At 64.4% G+C, this 18,618-nt stretch overlaps 2 protein-coding genes across 2 annotated transcripts; one reads left to right on the forward strand and one right to left on the reverse strand.

The window, feature by feature from the left end:
* Window positions 1-483: 483 nt before the first annotated feature.
* NEUROD2 (neuronal differentiation 2) lies at window positions 484-4,607 on the forward strand. Its single transcript, XM_071577351.1, has 2 exons — window positions 484-630; window positions 1,740-4,607. Exon 2 carries the CDS (start codon window positions 1,745-1,747, stop codon window positions 2,819-2,821), a length of 1,077 nt encoding a protein of 358 aa, XP_071433452.1. The 5' UTR covers window positions 484-630; window positions 1,740-1,744; the 3' UTR covers window positions 2,822-4,607.
* A 19-nt stretch (window positions 4,608-4,626) lies between these two features.
* On the reverse strand, window positions 4,627-7,585 carry LOC139682971 (collagen alpha-1(I) chain-like). Its single transcript, XM_071577688.1, has 2 exons — window positions 7,078-7,585; window positions 4,627-6,707 (listed from the first exon to the last, which is right to left on the reverse strand). The coding sequence occupies exons 1-2, from the start codon at window positions 7,583-7,585 to the stop codon at window positions 4,627-4,629; spliced, it is 2,589 nt and encodes an 862-aa protein (XP_071433789.1).
* Window positions 7,586-18,618: the final 11,033 nt, after the last annotated feature.

Consider the following 18,618-nt stretch of genomic DNA (forward strand, 5'->3'; position numbering starts at 1 on the left):
CCCCCAGCCCGTGCCAGGCCCTCGCCAGCGCAGCCATCGCCGCTCGGCTCTGCCGGCTGAGGGTGGGGACGGACCGGGCAAGCCGCCGCGGCATTTTGCGGCGAGCCACAGATGCCAGCTCCCAGCGAGGGTCCCCGTGGCATCTCCCCCTCATCCCCGTGCCCGCCGGTGTCCGTGCCACGCTCGGCCCAGGCGGGATGGCCGGTTTTCCCACCAGCTCCATTGTTCCTGCCGGCCCCGCCATCGCCTGCATCTCGCCCAGGTCCCATTTTGCGGCGTGTAGGCAGAGCTGGAGATTTGGAAGAGGGTTTTTTTTTCCTTCTTTTTTTTTTTTTTTTTTTTTTAGAGTACAGAGTGACAGATGGCGAGTCCTCCTTCCCCAGAGAGACAAATCTCCCTGAATGCAAGCGCATGTCAATCATTAGCTCTCATGTGATAGCTCTCGCGCATGACGTGCCAACCATATGGCACTGGCAGCAGAGCTGGTACCCCCTTTGCTGGGTAGAGATGCCACTCTCGCCTCCTTTTGGATAGAGGACTGCAGGAGGCTGGAGCACCTCAAGGAGCCGCGTCCCGCTCCCAGAAGATGCTGGGAACAATGAAATAAGAATTCCTGCGGTCCGCCCGAAGGTGAGTTATGTAAGAAGTGGAGGGTTGGGAGGGCAGCGGAGGAAACTTGAATGGAGAAAAGGCAACTTCCATGTTGATTTTGTTTCTCCGCCACGTCTCGCCCTTTTTTCCCCCCATCTTTCGTTCTCTCCCGGCCCTCGCTTTTCCCGTTCCCCTCCGGTCCCACTGATGGGGTTCTCCCCCCCCGCCGGAGCCCCCCGAAGGGAGGTTGTTGGGGTTTCACCCCCTCCCGGTGCCCCCCCCAGCCTGGGCACGCCCGGGGCGCCGCGGTCCCGGTGGGACGGAGCGGGCAGCGGCGGCCGAGCGGCATCAACGAAATCAGCGCGGAGCCGCCGCGCCGCCGCCCCGGGGGGGCCCGACCCGGCACAGCCGCCCCCCCGCTCCCCCGCGGCGCCCCCGGCCCCCGCCCCGGGCGGTGCCCCCCGCCCCGGCCCCGCCGCGCCCACCGGCCCCGGGGGCGCCCCCGGCAGCGCCGCCGCCCGCGCCCCCCGCGCTCCCCCGGGGGGGCCCGACCGCCCCCGCCGCCCCCCGGTTGGTGCCGCCGCATTTTACGGGCCGCGCTCCGGCGGAGCTCCGGGGCTGGCACGGCGGGACCGGGCGGGGCTGACCGGGCCGGAGGCAGCACGGGGGGTACGGGAGGGTACGAAGGGGTACAGGGAAGGGGGGGGTGGGTCACGTCTCGACCCCCCGGCCCCGGGACGGCGTTGGCGGAGTCGCGGCCGGGGCCGCTCCGCGCCTGCGGCGGGGAAAAGTTGGAGGCATCAAAGAGGGACCGGCGACACCGGGCCCGGCCCTCGGGGCACCGGAGGGGGCACCGGGCGGGCCGAGGGCGAGGGGCGCGGGGGGTGGGTGCAGAGCAGCGGGAGTGGGGCACGGGCGGCTGCCGCGGGGACCCCGGCGGTGGGGTTGGGGAGGGGTCGGGAGGGAGGGCAGAGCTGCGCCCTCAGAGGGCCCCGGTGCCCGCGGGGTCGGGCAGCCGGGGCGGGGGGCAGCGGCGCGCGCCCCCGCGCCTAATTCGTTTTCGGCGGCCCCGGCGGGTGGGAGCGGGGCGGGCGGTGGGCGAGCGGCGGGGCCGCCGGTAACGCCTGGCTCTTTGCCCCCCGCTGCAGCCACCATGTTGACGCGACTTTTCAGCGAGCCCAGCCTGGTCCCCGAAGTCCCGAAATTCCCCGGTTGGGCCGAGGAGTGCGAGGAGGATGCCCGGAGCGAGAAGGAGGAGCGGGCGGGGAAGGGCTGCGCCCTCCCCGAGGAGCCGCCCGAGGGCTCGCTGGGGGAGAGCAAGGAGGAAGGGGAGCTAGGAGGGGACGAGGAGGAGGAGGAGGAGGAGGAGGAAGGCCTGGAGGAGGCGGAGGGCGAGCGGCCCAAGAAGCGCGGCCCCAAGAAGAGGAAGATGACGAAGGCGCGGCTGGAGCGGTCCAAGCTGCGGCGGCAAAAGGCGAACGCCCGGGAGAGGAACCGGATGCACGACCTGAACGCGGCCCTGGACAACCTGCGCAAGGTGGTGCCCTGCTACTCCAAAACCCAAAAACTCTCCAAAATCGAGACCCTCCGCTTGGCCAAGAACTACATCTGGGCTCTCTCCGAGATCCTGCGCTCGGGCAAGCGGCCCGACCTGGTCTCCTACGTGCAGACTCTGTGCAAGGGGCTGTCCCAGCCCACCACCAACCTGGTGGCCGGCTGCCTCCAGCTCAACTCCCGCAACTTCCTGACGGAGCAGGGGCAGGAGGGGGGTCGGTTCCACGGCCCCAACGCCGCCTCCTTCGCCGTGCACCCCTACCCCTACCCCTGCTCGCGGCTGGCCGCGGCGCCCTGCCCGCCCGCCGCCGGCCCCGGCCCGCACGGGCTGAGGACACACGGCTACTGCGCCTCCGCCTACGAGAGCCTCTACGGCAACACCTCCCCCGACTACAACAGCTCGGAGTACGACGGGGGGCTCAGCCCCCCGCTCTGCATCAACGGCAACTTCTCCCTCAAGCAGGACTCTTCATCCCCCGACCACGAGAAAAGCTACCACTACTCTATGCACTACTCGGCGCTGCCCGGCTCCCGCCCCGCCGCACACAACCTGGTCTTCGGGTCGGCGGGGATGCGCGGGGGGGTCCACTCCGAGAACATCTTCCCCTACGACATGCACCTCCCGCACGAGCGGGGCCCCATGTACGAGGAGCTCAACGCCTTCTTCCACAACTGACCCCCGCCCCGACAGCCCTCCCCATCCCCGAGGTGGCGGGGAAGGGGGGGAGACCCCCCTCGACACCCCCCCACCCGCGGCGGCCCCGCGGACCGGCCCCCGGGGCTCCGCCGTGGGCTTTGGTGCAATATGGGGACCCGGCCCCGGCGGCGGGTCCCCGCGCCCCGTGGGGACAAAGTGCTTTTCTGGGAGGATTTTCCCTTTTCCTTAAATTTTTTATTATTATTTATTTCGTTATTTTTTATTTTTGTCATTTCATATTCCTTATTATTTAATATAATTTATTTAGTTATTTTATTACCGCTATTATCATCGCTATTATGATAATAACTACTACAACTATTATAACTGATACAGCCATTATTATTATTGTTATTATTATTATATTAATGCTATTATTAATATTCTTATTATTAATATTATTATTTTCCCGGGGGAGATGCTCCGCACGGGCCGACCCCCCCCACCCAACCCGCCGGAGCCCCCCCCGGTGTCCAGCGCGACCCTCTGGGTCGAACCGCTTCGTTTCCTTTTTAATTCGTTTTAATTAAATTTTTTCGTATTTATTTTTTTAATTTCCCCCACCCCTCCCACCCCCATTTTGGGCCTTTTCTCCCCTCCCTTGCCCCGAGCCCGACCCCCCCGCACCCCCCGGCATTGGACGCCGCTGCCCCGGCCCGTGGGAGCGAGAGGAGCCCGCGCTGCGGCGCGGAGCGAAACTTTCCGAAGCAATAAAGAGGCGCAGGGAGGAACGAACCCCAATTTCTATCTATGCAAGAGGCCCGGCCCGGCGGACGCTCCGAGATGCACTTTGCTTTGGGGGGGCCCCGGCCCCGCTCCCCGCCCCGGGAGCTCCTCGCAGCGCGTGTGTCAGGACGTTTTTTACCTGTTTTAAAAACTTGAAACGGAAAAAAAAAAAAGAAAAAAAATAATGATAATAATTAAAAAAAAAGACCCTCCCCGCGGAGCCGCCCCGGTTTTCCCGGTTTTCCCGAGCTGGCGGAGCCGGGAAGCGCAGCCCGCAGCTATGCAAGCGGGGCTCCGGGGGGGCTGGCGGGGCTGCGCCCCCCCCGCGGCGCCCGGCCCGGGGGTCTCCATCCCGGTTTGCCGCATTCCTTGGGCCGGGAGACGCCGGGAAGCCGATAATGCTTTTTTTTTTGGTTGGGTTTTCTCTCTTTTTTTTGGATATTTTTTGTCGGAACCTGCCCGCAACCACCTTCGAGAAACCAGCATTTTTAGAGACCAGGGAGGAGGAGAGGAGGAGGATTTCTGAGAAATGTTTTGAAAACGAAAAAAAAATGGAAAAAAAAAAAAGAAAAAATGGGAAAAAAAGGAAGGAAAAAAGTTTTTGGGGAAAAAAAACAAAACGAGAAAAACAAAAAAAAAGGGGAAAAAGAAACAAAAACCCACAAACCGTTGTAGCAAAGGGGACCCGCTGCCCGACACCAGAAGTGCTTTCGTGTTTCCGTTCCGTTTCATTTCGATTAATAAATATTTATGGCCAACGATATGCAAGACCCCCCCGCGCCGGGCGCCGCTCCCGCTCCCCGGTCCCGGTTCCCGGTCCCCGTCCCCGCCGCCCGGACACTGCTCGGCGGCGGCGGAGCGCGGGGCGCGGGGCCGGGGGCTCGGCCGTTCTGCATGCACCGGCCCCCCTCCCTCCCGGGGCCGCCCCCCGGCCCCGCTGGACGCTCGTCGCCCGGTCCCGGCCCCGCCAGGACTCGTCGGCCGTGACGAGCCGCCGCCGGTGCGATCGCGGCGAGGTTGTAATTACCGAGCGTCCTTCGACGGCGATTAATAAATATTCAATGTTGACTCCGCCGCCTTCGCCGCTTTCCTTCCGCCCCGGGGGCACCGGGGGGCACGGGGGGCACCGGGGGCACCGGGCCGAGCCCCCCCCGGCGGTGCCGCCGCCGCTCGCGCCGCCCGAGTGCGCGTCCCGCGGGCGGCAGCGCTGATATAACGCGGCTCTGCCCCACGGGGGTCCCCCCCGGGACCGGGGAGGCGGCGTCCCCCCCTCGCCAATAAAGGGATCCGGAGCCGCGGCCCGGCTCGGTGCACCGGCGGCGGCACCGCTGCGGTCCCCCGGGATGGGAGCTCGGAGCCCGGTGCCCGGGGCTGGCACGGGCCGCGGTGCCGGTGGCCTGGGCGAGGTGCGCGGTGGCGGCGGCCAAGGCCGCGTTCCTCGGTGGCGGCCCCGCGAACCCAACCGGCTCCAGGCGCGGTGCCCGGTGCTTGTACCGGTTCCCGGTGCCTGTTCCCGATGGAGCCTGGGCGCGGTGCCCGACTCCAGTGCCGGTGCCAGTGCCGATGCTGGTGCCTGTTGGAACTCCGGGGGCTCTGGCCAGGTGTCGGTGCCGGTGCCTGTACCGGTTCTCGGTGCCGGTGCCCACTGGACCCCAAGAGCTCCTGTGCCGGTTCACGGAGCCAGTGCCCGTTGGAGCACTGGAAGACTGGCGCGGTGCCAGTGCCTGTGCCCGCTGCCTTTCCCGGTACCCGGTGCCAGTGCCGTGCCCAGAGCCTTTCCTGGTACCCGGTGCCGTTCCCCGTACCCGGTGCCCGGTGCCGGTGCCCGCTGGAGCCCCGGGGCGCGGTGCCCGGTGCGGAGCTGTCCGCCGCGGCGGTGCTGAACGGCCTCCGGGACAGCTTAACGGGCATCGGTCTATTGACCGTCCTCGCCACCGGGGCTCGTCGCCACCCGACGGCCACGGGCTCGGGCAGGGTCGGGGGCCGGGCTCGGCCCGGTGCCGCTCCCCACGGCCACGGGGGCCGGTTCCCCGCGGGAGGCGTCCAGCGCCGGGGCCGCGCCGGGGCTGCGGGGACGGAGCCGCCGGTTTCCTCCCGGGAGAGGTGGCGGGTGCCGCGCGCTGCAGCCCCGCGGATTTTGGGGATAAACCGGGCCGGTTTGGGGTCAGGCCGGGACGCAGCGGGGCCTCAAACGGGGAATGGCTCCAGCGCAGGCCCAGCGTGCCAGGACCGGCCCCGGAGCCACAGGTGGCGAGGAGCCGGGACCGAGCCGGGGAGTGGATCCGCCACGCTCCGCCGAGCCCCCTGAGCCCCTCAACCCTCGGTCGGGCCCCGGCGCTCGCCGCTCTCCGCCGAGCAGCAGAGCATCTTCCGACGGCTCCATCCCGGGCATCCTCACGGGACTCGTTTCTCCCGAGGAAAAGCCTCGGGGGGCCCTGGCCGGAGCTCGGTGGGGCCAAGCGGGGGCTCCGTGGGGTCGTGGGGGGTCGATGTGCGGCCCTTGTGCCGTCACCCGCAAGCGGCGGCACCGGCGGAGCAAAGGCGGGGGTCGCGGGGGGCCGGGGGCTGCGGGGGGGCCGCCGACATCTGCTCCCGGGCCGGCTGTGCCAGGGGGTGCCGGCCCCGCGGCCGGGGCTGCGGGCTGCCTTCAGTTCCCGGGATTTTTGTTTTCCCGGTGCCCGCCCGGCCCCGTGGAAGATGCGGGAACCTCTCGGCGGCTCCGGCAGGGCCCGGCTCCGCAATGCGGCCCCGCACCCGGTGCGCGGCCCCGGTGCAGAGCTCCGGAGAGCAGCTCCGGCGCAAAGCTCCGGTGGAAGATTTTGGTGCACGGTCCCGGTGAACGGTTTCGTTGCAAAGCTCCTGTGCCTGGTCTCGGTACAAGGTTCCGGCGCCCGGTCCCGCTGCCCAGTTTTCGTACCCAGCCCCGGTGCAAGGCTCCGGTGCCCGGCTCTGGTCCCAGGCTCCGGTGCCCAGCCCCGGTACACCGCCCAGTGTTCCAGTGCCCGGCTCCGGTGCCCAGCCGTTCCCCCGGCGGGTCCCGGGCAGGGCCGCAGGAGGTCCGGAGCCGCCGCCCCGCCGAGCTTTGCGCGTGTTTTGTGTGGGCTGGAGGTTTGTGGGGGGCTACCGGGACCCCGCGCGGCTGGGCCGGGGGAGCGGAGCGGGGCCAACACCGAGGGGACCCCGCAGGCGGATTGTCCGGGCCCAGCCCCGCTATTTCAAGGCAGGATGAGATGGAGGTGGGGATCTCCCCCCCCTCCATCGCCCCCGGTGCCCGCGGTGCCCCCGAAGCCCCCGGCCCGGCCCCTCTCCCGGCCCGGCGGAGCGCGGCGGGGGCGCGGGGCGAGCGCCAGCTCCGGGTCGCCGCTGCCACCGGCGAGTGCCAGCCGGGGGGGGGGAGGAGGAGTCATTGCTTCAGTTTAAATTTCATGGCATCTGTTCATTATTATACAGTGCGGATTTTTATATGGACAGCTAAATTAAAGACAGATTTCTGCCAAAATTGCAGATACCATAAAAAACCGGAGGCTCCCGGCGCCCGGCGCTCGCCGCGCTGCGGAGGCGGCCCCGCTCCGGGGGCCGGGGGCTGCCTGGGGGTCGGGGGGGATGTGGGGAGTCGGGGGAGATGTGGGGGGCCGGGAGGGGGGACTGTCCCCGGGTTGGTGCGTTGGGCAACCCAGGACGCCCCTCTCCAGTGGGCAGCGGGGGGTCCCCGCGGTCCCCCGAGCCGCGGCCGGGGCGGGCCGGGCTGGCAGCGGTCCACGTCACCCCGGGGGCTGCCGAGCCGCCCCCTCCCCCGCCCGGTCTGCCAGGCTCCATCGCAGAGGAGTTAAAACAAGGACATCTGTGCCTGGAATCGCTGCGAAGCTCCGAACCTGCCAGCGCCTGCTGGCACCGGCCGCCGGCGGAGGCGGCTTCTCCGGAATGCGGCACCGCCGGCAGCTCCTTCGGGGGCCCGCGGCCCGACCCCGGGGGCTGCGGGGTCAGCGGGGCCTTGGCCCGGCTGGGCAGTGTCCCCATCTTAGCGTGTCCCCACCGTGTCCCCGCCAGCCGCAGCCCTGTGCCCCGCGGGGTGCCCAGAGCTCGGCCGTAGCCCCACGTTTGTGGGAGGGTGAGAATCTGCTCCTCAACCCCTCCTGCGCCCCACGGGGAGAAAAGGGGCAAAACCCCAAGCAGGGACAGAGGGGGAGGTTGGATCCAGCAGACACCAGGCCGGCTCTGGCTGGGAGCACTGGAGAGCAGGTGGTGCCCACCTGAGCACTCTGTGGCATCCTTTTCCTTTTCCTTTTCCTTTTCCTTTCCCTTTCCCTTTCCCTTTTCCTTTTCCTTTTCCTTTTCCTTTTCCTTTTCCTTTTCCTTTTCCTTTCCCTTTCCCTTTCCCTTTCCCTTTCCCTTTCCCTTTCCCTTTCCCTTTCCCTTTCCCTTTCCTTTTCCCTTTCCCTTTCCCTTTCCCTTTCCCTTTCCCTTTCCCTTTCCCTTTCCCTTTCCCTTTCCCTTTCCCTTTCCCTATTTCCCTTTCCCTTTCCTTCCCCCCATTCTGGGCTCCATCCACATCCCTGCAGCCCCTCCAGAGCCCCCGGCTGGGGGTCCCACCCTGTCCTGCTGCCCCCTGGCCGGGGTCCTGCTCCCCCCTCACCGTGGCAGCCGGTGGCTCATTTCATATGGGAAATGTCCATTTTGTTGCTACTTAAAAGCTGATTTACGGCGGCTGCATCCCAGCCCTGCCTTGGCCTGTGTTCATCCCATAATCTGCCCATTTCTCTTGGCAGCTCCGGCTCGCCGGAGTCTGTGCCGGGCAGCGGGAACACCCGGCCCCTCCCGCGGCCCCGGGCCCGGCCCTGCTCCCCCTGGCAGTCGGTTCCCGGTGCTGCTGACAGCTGGATCCCTCTGCTTCGAGCACATCCCGGTGTCCCCGAGATGGCAGCACTGGGCGGCACCTCTGGGATGGAGGGACCCAACACCCCCAAATTGCCTCCTCTGCAGCCACAGGGCTGGGGAGGGGACACAGGCAGGGGTTTGGGACAGCACATGGGTGGTTTCACATCACCCCAACACAACCAGGACCCCCCTTTCATCCACCTCTACCCCAGGCTGGGTGATGGGATCTGTCACGACCCAGCAGGACAGACAGGGTGGGCACACCTGGGCACACACGGTGGCAGCAGCAGGGCCTGAGCTCGGCTGTCCCGGCAGTCTCAGCCTTCCCTCACACTCCTAATTAAATTTTACCCAACTATAAATCTTTTTGTTAAATGTAATTGGAAAACACACCTTTGGAATCATCACATTAACCCACTGTCTGCGTTATCAGAGTGATTAAACCCTTCCCAGGTTAGCGCCGGGCAGGGCGCTGGGATTGTGCCGTAATCCCGGGAAAGCAAACAAGTGCCCAGCAAAACTAATTACATTTAGAGCAGCTGTGATAATAATCCTAATTCAACCCCATTTGGTGCCTAAAACCCGGTGATCCGGCAGGGAAAGCTGGGGATTCACAGGGGGGTGTCTGTGGCCCAGCTCTGCCCTCCAGGGTGTCCTTTCACAGCGGCTGTGACAGGGCTGGGGGTCCCGGGGAGTCCCTGGGGATCAATATAACCCCCCGGGGGGGTCCCTGAGGGGCCCCTGGGGATCGTGGATATATAAACCCTCAGGGCTGGGGGTCCCTGGGGATCAGTATAACCCCTCAGAGGTGGAGTCCTGGGGGGGGGGTCCCTGTGGATCATGGATAAATAAACCCTTGGGAGGGGGTCCCCAGGAATCATGGGTATATAATCCCCTGGAGGGGGGTGTCCCTGAGAGGTCCCTGGGGATCATGGATATATAACCCCTCTGGGGTGTGGTCTCTGGGGGTCCCCAGGGATCATGGATATATAACTCCCCGGGGGTGGGGTCCCATGGGATCTCTGGGGATCATGGATATATAAACCCTCAGGGCTGGGGGTCCTGGGGGGTCCCCAGTGATCATGGATATATAAACCCTTGGGGGGATGTCCCGGGGGGGGTCCCTATGGATCATGGATATATAACCCCTCTGGGGTGCGGTCTCTGGGGATCCCCAGTGATCATGGATATATAACCCCTCAAAGGTGGGGTCCCGGGAGTGGTCCCTGCCCCGAACCACCAAGTCCATGCTCCCCATCAGCCCACCTGACCCTGCCACCCCTCAGTTGCCGCCGTGGCCGTGGCTGTGCCCCGGTGCCCGGGCAGTGGCACGGTGCCCGAGCCCCCCCTGCTGTCCCCGGGGACGGGGGGATCGTGTGGCCGCAGCTGGCGCACGGAGCCGTAATGGCCACGGCTGGGCTGGCACGGCGGCCCCGCGCCTGCGGGCACATGGGCAGCAGCAGCTTGTGAGCCGTTTGTCCTTGACTAGTCCCTGCGTGGCCGCCCCTGCCTGGCGCTGCCACCCCGGCACAGACGCCCCCGGTGCCATCACCGAGACCCCCAGCTCATCACGCGGGTGACAGCGTGGCCACAGCCATGAGCTGGGCAGGGCATCCTGGTTTGCTCCAGTGGGAAGCAAACCCTGTGTTGGCACCTCCAACAGTGGGCACATCATTGGCATCGCCACCATCACCAGCACAGTCACCACCAGCCCCATCCGGGTGGGCCAAGGGATGACATTCCCACCCTCACCGTTACCTCAGGGAGCATTTGCTGCAAAGCACACACTGGAGCCTTTTTTATTTTTAATTTTTTTTTTTTTTATTAAAGTTGCCAAAAATTTGTGTTAGTTAATGGCTCCTTAATTCTGCCGAAACCGAGGGAAGGCAAATGATGCCATTCATCTTGTATTGGTTTGAAATCACGTCTGACAACTAATCGATCATACTGTGGGACATTAACTCCTTTGGATGGGGGCCCAAGCGCTCTCGCCGCTCGCAGCTCCCGCGCTGCAGCCATTTAACTACTTTACTGCTGGTATTTTGGCACGTGGCTCCGCGGGCTGGTTCCTCTCCGGTTGGTGCCGCTGAATTATTTGCCTTTCTCCGGGTACAGCTGGCACGAGGCGCCTCCCCCGCCCCTCCGCGTGCTCCGACCGTGCCCTTCACCCGACCTTCGCCCCACGGCTGCCCCTCCCGGGGGTCCACACCCCCTCCCTCGCCAGGGAGCCCCCCCAGGTCGGGCATTGCTGGGGGATTGTTTTCAAGGTGGGACCATCGGGGCTCCCCGGGGTTGGAATGGGGGGTGGCTTTGTCCTCTGCCCCTGGGGTGGCCCCGGGTGACCCGTGCCACGGTTTCCTCATTGTTTGCCTGTTCCTCCCCCATTTCTCCATGGGGATGTTCCCCCAGAGGGGTCACAGGGACAGACAGTTCGGGGAGAGCTGTGAACAAACACAGGGAGGCCCCACCCTTGATGTCCCCCCCCATACTGGGGCCTGGCTGTGCTCCAAGTCCCCATCAACCCCATCAGCCCCTTCATCTCCTTCATCCCCATCGTCCTCATCATGCTCATCATCCCCTTTATCCCCGTTACCACCATGATCTTCTTCATTCCTGCCATCCCCTTCCTTTCCATCACCCTCATCCTTCCCATCACCCCTTTCACTCCCAATCACCCCCAGCAATCCCATCATTCCCTTCATCCTCAGCATCCCCAGCAATCCCATCATTCCCTTCATCCTCAGCACTCTCATCATCACCATCACTGTGTTAATCCCATCATAACCTTCATCCTGATCATCCCCATCTTCCCCTTCATCCCCTTAATTACCTTCATCCTCATCACTTCCATCACCCCCATTGTCCTCACTGCTCTCATCAGTCCCTCCATATCCTTCGTCCCCATCACCCCCATCCTTTCCATTACCTCCATCATCCTCCCCATTCCCTTCATCTCTGTCCCATCATCCCTATCACCACCACATTCCCACACCCCTCTCATCCCCTCTATGCTCTTCATCCCCATCACTATCACCCCCCCACCCATCTTCCCCATTTTCCCCATAACCCCCATCATCTTCCTCATCCCCTTCATCCTCATCCTCCCTATTACCCCAACCATCGTCTTCATCCCATCACCCCTTTCATCCCTGTCACTCTGATCATCCACATCACCCCCATTATCCCCTTTATCCCCTTCAACTCCATCCTTCCCATCATCCCAATCATTCCCTTCATCCTCATCACCCCCATCACCCCCATTCCCATCACCCCCCTCATCCCAATCATTCCCATCATCCTGATCATTCCCATCATCCCAATCATTCCCTTCATCCTCATCACCCCCATCACTCCACCCATTCCCATCACCCCCATCATGCTGATCATTCCCATCATCCCAGTCATTCCAATCATTCCCTTCATCCCAATCATTCCCTTCATCCCATCATCTCCATCACCCCACCCATTCCCTTCATCTCATCATCCTCTTCATCCCCATCATCCTCTTCATCCCCATCATCCCCATCATTCTCTTCGAGCCATCATCCCCTTCACCCCCATCACCTCATCTTCCCCATCACCCCACCCATTCCCTTCCTCCCATCATCCTCTTCATCCCCATCATCCTCTTCATCCCCATCATTCTCTTCATTCCATCATCCCCTTCACCCCCATCATCCTCTTCATCCCCATCATTCCCTTCATTCCATCATCCCCTTCACCCCCATCATCCCCTTCACCCCCATCATGCTCTTCATCCCTTTCATCCCATCACTCCCTTCACCCCCATCATCCCCTTCACCCCCATCATGCTCTTCATCCCTTTCATCCCATCACTCCCTTCACCCCCATCATGCCCTTCACCCCCTTCACCCCCACCCTCTCCAGGCCCCCCACCCCACCCCGCCCTCCCCCCTCCCCTCCCCGCCGCCGCCGCCGCCGATGAAGACGCAGACCCCGAGCGTATGTCAGGAATCAGAGCCTGTCGCAGGCGCCTAATCTGTTTTTCTAAGCCGCCCACGAGCCGCACGGTTGCCGAATTAGGCCGACAGCTGCTGCGGGTCCTTCTCCCCCTGCGCGCCCGCTCCGCCGCCTGCCGCAGATGCCGGGCCGGGCACGGCGGGCACCGGCAGCCGGCGCGGCCTCCTCGCGCCTCCCGCCCCGGCACGCGGCCCCCCGCGCTCGAGGCGCGGGACACACCCCCCTCCCACCACCCCCGGCTGCGGCCACCCCTTCCCTTCGCTTTTTTTTCCTTTTCTCTCCCCCCTCCCCTTTTTTTTTTTTTTTTTTTGGATAGCAGTAGAATGCAATATGCAAATGAGATGGTTATTACCGCAATGTTCGTCAAGCTGAGCTGAGAAGACATTAATAGCCTGATGAATATGCATGTGAATTTGTTAATTAAGTTAATTATTCTGCTGAAAATGCATTCGTCTTCCAAGGACATTTTCCCAATGATTTTTACATGCTTCAGTCATTAGTCATGCTGTATTTTATCGGGGAAATGAGTTTGCTTAAGTTGCAAAAAAAAAAAAAAATACGGGGGGAAAAAGGGGAGAAAGAAAGGAGGGAAAAAGGGGGAAAAGCAAAAAAGGTAAAAAAAAAGGGAGGGGACTGGAAAAGGAGGAAAACAGCGAAAACAAAGCGCAGGGCAGGGCAGGAACTGCAGTGCTGGAGGGGGAAACTTTGAGGAGGACCCGGGGCTGCAGGTGGGTGCAGGTGGGGGCATCTCCCCAGCTCCTCCTTCTCCCCCTCTGATGACAAACTTTTTTTCTTTTCTTTTTTTTTTTCCAGTGCCAAATTTCCAACACATTAATTAATTGTTGTAGCCAATTAACTGTAGTTGTGCAAATGAGTTTAGCACTAATTACCATGCAGTGCCTGTAATCACATAAAAAACTTGCTGAGAGGTGGAGGGAGCGGAGGAGGGAGCGGGGAGGGGGGACACGGCGGGGTCCCGGCTCTGGTGGCCCCTGGTGTGGCAGTGCCAGCCTGGGGCTGGGGGCAGGTGACAGGGACACCACCCTCACGGTGTCACTGGTGCCACCGGGGCTGGCCATGGTCAGGGGCACACGGGGGCAGGTGGCAGTTCGTGTGCTGTGCTGGGATGTGCCATTCCATGGAGAGTCATTCCATGCCGAGCCATTCCATGCCCACAGAGCCGTGCTGAGCCATTCCGTGCTGAGCCATTCCGTGCTGAGCCATTCCGTGCTGTGCCACACCACGGCAGGAGGAAGGAGTGGCACACGTGGCACTGAGTGGATGCCCACGGTGAGAGCCCACCCTGCCCCTCAGCACAGGCATCTCCCCCCTCTGCCCACCTGGTGACATCCGGGGCACGTGGGGACAGGAGGGTCCCCACGACTGGTGCTTTAGGCAGGGCTGGGGTGGCCAGGCTGGTGCTGAGCCCCCAGAGACCCCCAGCTCTGGGCTGGCACTGCCTGGCAAGGGGCAGCCGGGGCTGTGTCCTCTCCAGCAGCCAGGCTGGCAGCAGGAGGGCACCGGGGACGGGCTGGCACCGGGCCCGGCTGGAGGATTAGCTGTGCCATGGATACAGACTCCGTGGGGAATGCTGAGCTGCAGGCCTGGGGCTCTGGTGGCACGGCATGGTGGTATGGCATGATATGGCATGGCGTGGTGGTATGGCATGGCATGATATGGCATGGCATGATATGGTATGGTGCAGCCTGGCATGGCCTGACATGGAATCGCCCAATTTGGCATTGCCTTTCCCATCCCAGCCGCCCCCAGCCCGTGCCCACCCTGGTGGGCTCCCGCAGCCGGCCCCGGCCCGTGCCCACCCCGGTGGGCTCCCGCAGCCGCCCCCGGCCCGTGCCCACCCCGGTGGGCTCCCGCAGCCGCTGGTGCCGCCCCCGCCCGGGAGGCAGAGAGTTAACGCGGGCCCCGCCGCGCTATAAATTTTGCATCGTGCGGGGCTGGGGGGAGCTGGGCGGGTGCCAGGGGCGTCTCTAGGTAACAATAAACACCCGGGCAGGAGCAGCTGGTGCCCCGACCGCCTCTGCATCACAATGCCGGAATCACGCTAATCAACCGCCCGCACCACGCCCGCACCGCGCCCGCACCGCCCGGGCACCGAGAGGGCCGGCCGGGGAGAGGGGCTGGCCATGGTGAGGGTCCAACCAGGGCGTGGGTCTGGTCATGGTGAGGACCCAACCAGGGCGAGGGTCTGGTCATGGTGAGGGTCCAACCAGGGCAAGGGTCTGGTCATGGTGAGGGCCCAACCAGGGCGAGGGTCTGGCCATGCCGAGGGTCCAACCAGGGGGCACACGCCCCCCCACCAACCAGCAGGGAGAAGGGCCCGTGGAGCATCCCAAGGATGCTGGGACAGAAGGGTCTGACCCCTCAGCCATGGCCACTGTCCCTGCAGGCAAAGGGCCACACTCTGGTGACACACTCTGGTGTCCCTGGAAAACTCCAACACCGGCATGTGCCACCAGCCTGTCACCCCGACACCACAGCTGGTGGCCCAAGCACTTGTGAGCAGGCCCAATGTCACGACACAGCCAGACTGGGACCTCCAGGACCTTCCTGTCCCCCCACATGTGGCCGGTGCCTTTGAGGGGCTGGGGCTTGGCCACTGGCACATTCCACACCTTCTCCATGCCCAGAGCTGGGATCAGGTGCCCAGGGCTGTGCCCCCCTACAATGTGCCCCCTGGTTTCTCTGGGCAGGCAGGACGTGCAGGGGGTCTGGTGACCAAGGGGGTCTGGTGACTGTGTGACTGAGCGGGTTGTGGCGGCCCGGGGGCTGTGGTGGCAGTGGTGGCAGCGGTGGCCCGGGGGCTGTGGTGGCAGTGGTGGCAGCGGTGGCCCGGGGGCTGTGGTGGCTGTGGTGACTGTGGTGGCAGCGGTGGCCCGGGGGCTGTGGTGGCAGTGGTGGCAGCGGTGGCCCGGGGGCTGTGGTGGCTGTGGTGACTGTGGTGGCAGCGGTGGCCCGGGGGCTGTGGTGGCAGCGGTGGCAGCGGTGGCCGCGGTCCCCGCCCCTGCCATCCGCATTCCAGCGCAGGAGGCAGCTGTGCCGCCCCCCGGCGCGGCCCCCCCAGCGCCACTAAATATTAATGCTGCCCTACATTGCACCGCGGCACCTGCCACGGGCGAGCCCCCCCGGCCCTGGCAGGGGTGGGTGGGTGGGCAGCTGCCCCGGCCCCACCGCCCGGCCGAGCTCCCCCGGGGCTGTGCCAGAAGGTGTGGGGGGGACGCGCCATCACCAGCTGTGCCCACCCCACCCCACCCCCCGGAGCCAGGCGGAGGAACAAAGCGAGGATGGGGGTACGGGGGACACCCAGAACGCTCCTGGTGGGGGCAGAGGGGTTGGGAGCCCCCCAGGCGCCCCCCCTGCCCCAGGGGTGCCCCAAAGGGCAGGTTTGGGGCAGGATTTGCTGGTGAACCGGCGGGGAGCGGCTCCCGCTCCGGCACCACCAGCGCCGAGGACGTGCCACTCGTCACAGGAGTGCCACCGGCAGGGGGGTGGCCCCGGCGCCCGCCTTGAGCCCCAGCCAAGAGTCCAGAGCCGAAAAGTAGGGGGTGATTGATGGCAGCGTTTGGCGCGTAAGGGCACCCCGCGGCCCAATCCTCCCGCGGCCCCAATGTCTCCCCTGCCCCTATTCAGAGATCATGTTGTCTCATGTTGGTCCCAGAGGCGCCATTAATTAAAAATACATCCAATTAAATGGCAGGTGAAAGCGTGTGCAGGCCCAGCCCCCCCTCCCGGGCCCCCCCTCCCCGTGCCTTGGCTCAGCTGTGCCGGTGGCAGCGGGGAGGGCCATGTGCCCACTCGGGGTGCCGTGCCAGGTCCTGTCCCCGCTGCCACCGTGGGCACGGGAGTGCCCTGTCCCCCTGCACTGCCACCTCTGGGGTGTCGGGGTGGGGATCACCCCGACTGTCCCCGTCCCACAGGCTGGGCAGGATGTGTGGCACGGCCAGGGGGACGCGGTGGCCGCGGGCACAGGGGGCAGGAGGGGACTGTCCCCAAAATCGGGGCTCCCTGGCTGGGTGGAGTGGCACGGGAGCGCTGGCACGGCCACCCTCGGCGCGGTGACATGGGAAGTGCCAGCCCGGCCGCAGCATCGTTGGGAGGTGACACCAGGGGGCACGGGGGGCACGGGGGGCACCGGAACCCCCCGGGCTCGGCGGATGCGTGTTCCCGCTAATTGGAGCCGCTAATGGCGGGCGCCTTCCCGCTCCGGGGGCTGGCAGGAGGCACCAGCTGTGCCCGCCGCTTTAATCAAGCTGCCGGTGCAGCAGGGGCAGCGCCAGGTGGCCAAATGGCACAGGGGTCATGCCACCCCTGCCAGCCCCCCCAGACACCGCCCGACCCTGCCCATGCCACCAAACCCCAACCACCCCCTGCGCCGCCATCCAAACGCTCCCAAAACAGCATCCCAGTCCCTCGGGGTGGCAAACGCTGCATCCCACGGGATGGGTGACACATGGGGGGCTCCCACATCCCTCCTGCCCCCAGAGCTCACCCCAACACCCTCCTCCATCCCCTCTCTGCGGCCTCCAACACCTCCAGGGTTGGTTTTGGTGGGTTTTTTTGGGTGGCTTTATCCTTTTTCAATCCTTTTATTCTCCCCGCCCGCCCCTTTCCAAATGCCAAGGAAAGGTGTGAACGGATTTTTGGAAGGAAACGTCTAAATTGGATGAAAAACCTTTAATGCCGACAGCCGGAGCAGCTGGAAGGACAAATATAGCCGGGCAGGGGGAGGAGGAGGAGGAGGAGGAGGAGGAGGAGGAGGAGGACAGGGCTGGGGACACGGGGGGAGGTGGTGGCCGTGCCGAGAGCGACACCTGGTGACTGTCACACCCGGCCACGCGTGAACACGCATGTGCACGTGCCCCAGGTGTGTCTGTGTGTCCCATGAACACGCGTGTGCACGTGCCCCAGGTGTGTGTGTGTCCCATGAACACGCGTGTGCACGTGCCCCAGGTGTGTGTGTGTCCCATGAACATGTGTGTGCCCATTCCCCAGGGGTGTGTGTGCCCCAGGAACACGTGTGTGCCCCAGGAACACGTGTGTGCCCAGGAACACGTGTGTGCCCCATGAACACGTGTGTGCCCAGGAACACGTGTGTGCCCCATGAACACGTGTGTGCCCCAGGAACACGCGTGTGCCCCAGGAACACGTGTGTGCCCAGGAACACGTGTGTGCCCCATGAACACGCGTGTGCCCCAGGAACACGTGTGTGCCCCATGAACACGTATGTGCCCAGGAACACGTGTGTGCCCATGAAGACGTGTGTGCCCAGGAACACGTGTGTGCCCCAGGAACACGTGTGTTCCCCATGAACACGTGTGTGCCCCAGGAACACGTGTGTGCCCCATGAACACGCGTGTGCCCCAGGAACACGTGTGTGCCCCATGAACACGTGTGTGCCCCAGGAACACCTGTGTGCCCCATGAACACCTGTGTGCCCAGGAACACGCATGTGCCCAGGAACACGTGTGTGCCCAGGAACACGTATGTGCCCAGGAACACGTGTGTGCCCCAGGAACACGTGTGTGCCCAGGAACACGTGTGTGCCCCAGGAACACGTGTGTGCCCAGGAACACGTGTGTGCCCCATGAACACGTGTGTGCCCAGGAACACGTGTGTGCCCCATGAACATGTGTGTGCCTCATGAGTACGTGTGTGCCCATGAACACGTGTGTGCCCCATGAACACGTGTGTGCCCAGGAACACGTGTGTGCCCAGGAACACGTGTGTACCTCGTGTGTACATCCATCCATGAGGTCCAACCCCTGCTCCAGGTGGAGATCCCGGTGCGATCCGACGGGACCTGGATGTCTCCCGGTGTCCTGCCCCTTCCTCCTCCCGCAGCATTCCCGAGGGCTCTCCCGGAGCTCCGGGATGCTCCGCAAGGCGATGCCCACGGGAAGGGAACACGAGGAGTTTGGCGGAGCCGCCGGCACCGCCCCAGCGCCGGGACCGAGGGGGGTGAGGGAATGAGGGCTGGGCCAGGCCCCACGTCCCGAGGCGATGGAGCCGGGAATGTCGGGATGGAGCAGTTGGGAATGCTGGGATGGAGGGGCCGGGAATGTCGGGATGGAGCAGTTGGGAATGCTAGGATGGAGCGGCCGGGAATGTGGGGATGGAGCGGCCGAGAATGTCGGGATGGAGCGGCCGGGAATGTCGGGATGGAGTGGCTGGGAATG

The sequence above is a fragment of the Pithys albifrons genome, chromosome 25, assembly GCF_047495875.1.
Source record: "Pithys albifrons albifrons isolate INPA30051 chromosome 25, PitAlb_v1, whole genome shotgun sequence".
Classification (NCBI taxonomy): Eukaryota; Metazoa; Chordata; class Aves; order Passeriformes; family Thamnophilidae; genus Pithys; species Pithys albifrons.

Bases quoted from the DNA above. Each gene is read 5' to 3' on its own strand.
- LOC139682971 (XM_071577688.1), bottom strand. From the start codon at position 7,585: ATGGGGACACTGCCCAGCCGGGCCAAGGCCCCGCTGACCCCGCAGCCC. The intron at 6,708-7,077 runs GTATCTGCAATT...CCCCCGGCCCAG, and splicing joins GGAGCCTCCGGTTTTTTATG to CCGCGCGGGGTCCCGGTAGC.
- NEUROD2 (XM_071577351.1), top strand. From the start codon at position 1,745: ATGTTGACGCGACTTTTCAGCGAGCCCAGCCTGGTCCCCGAAGTCCCG.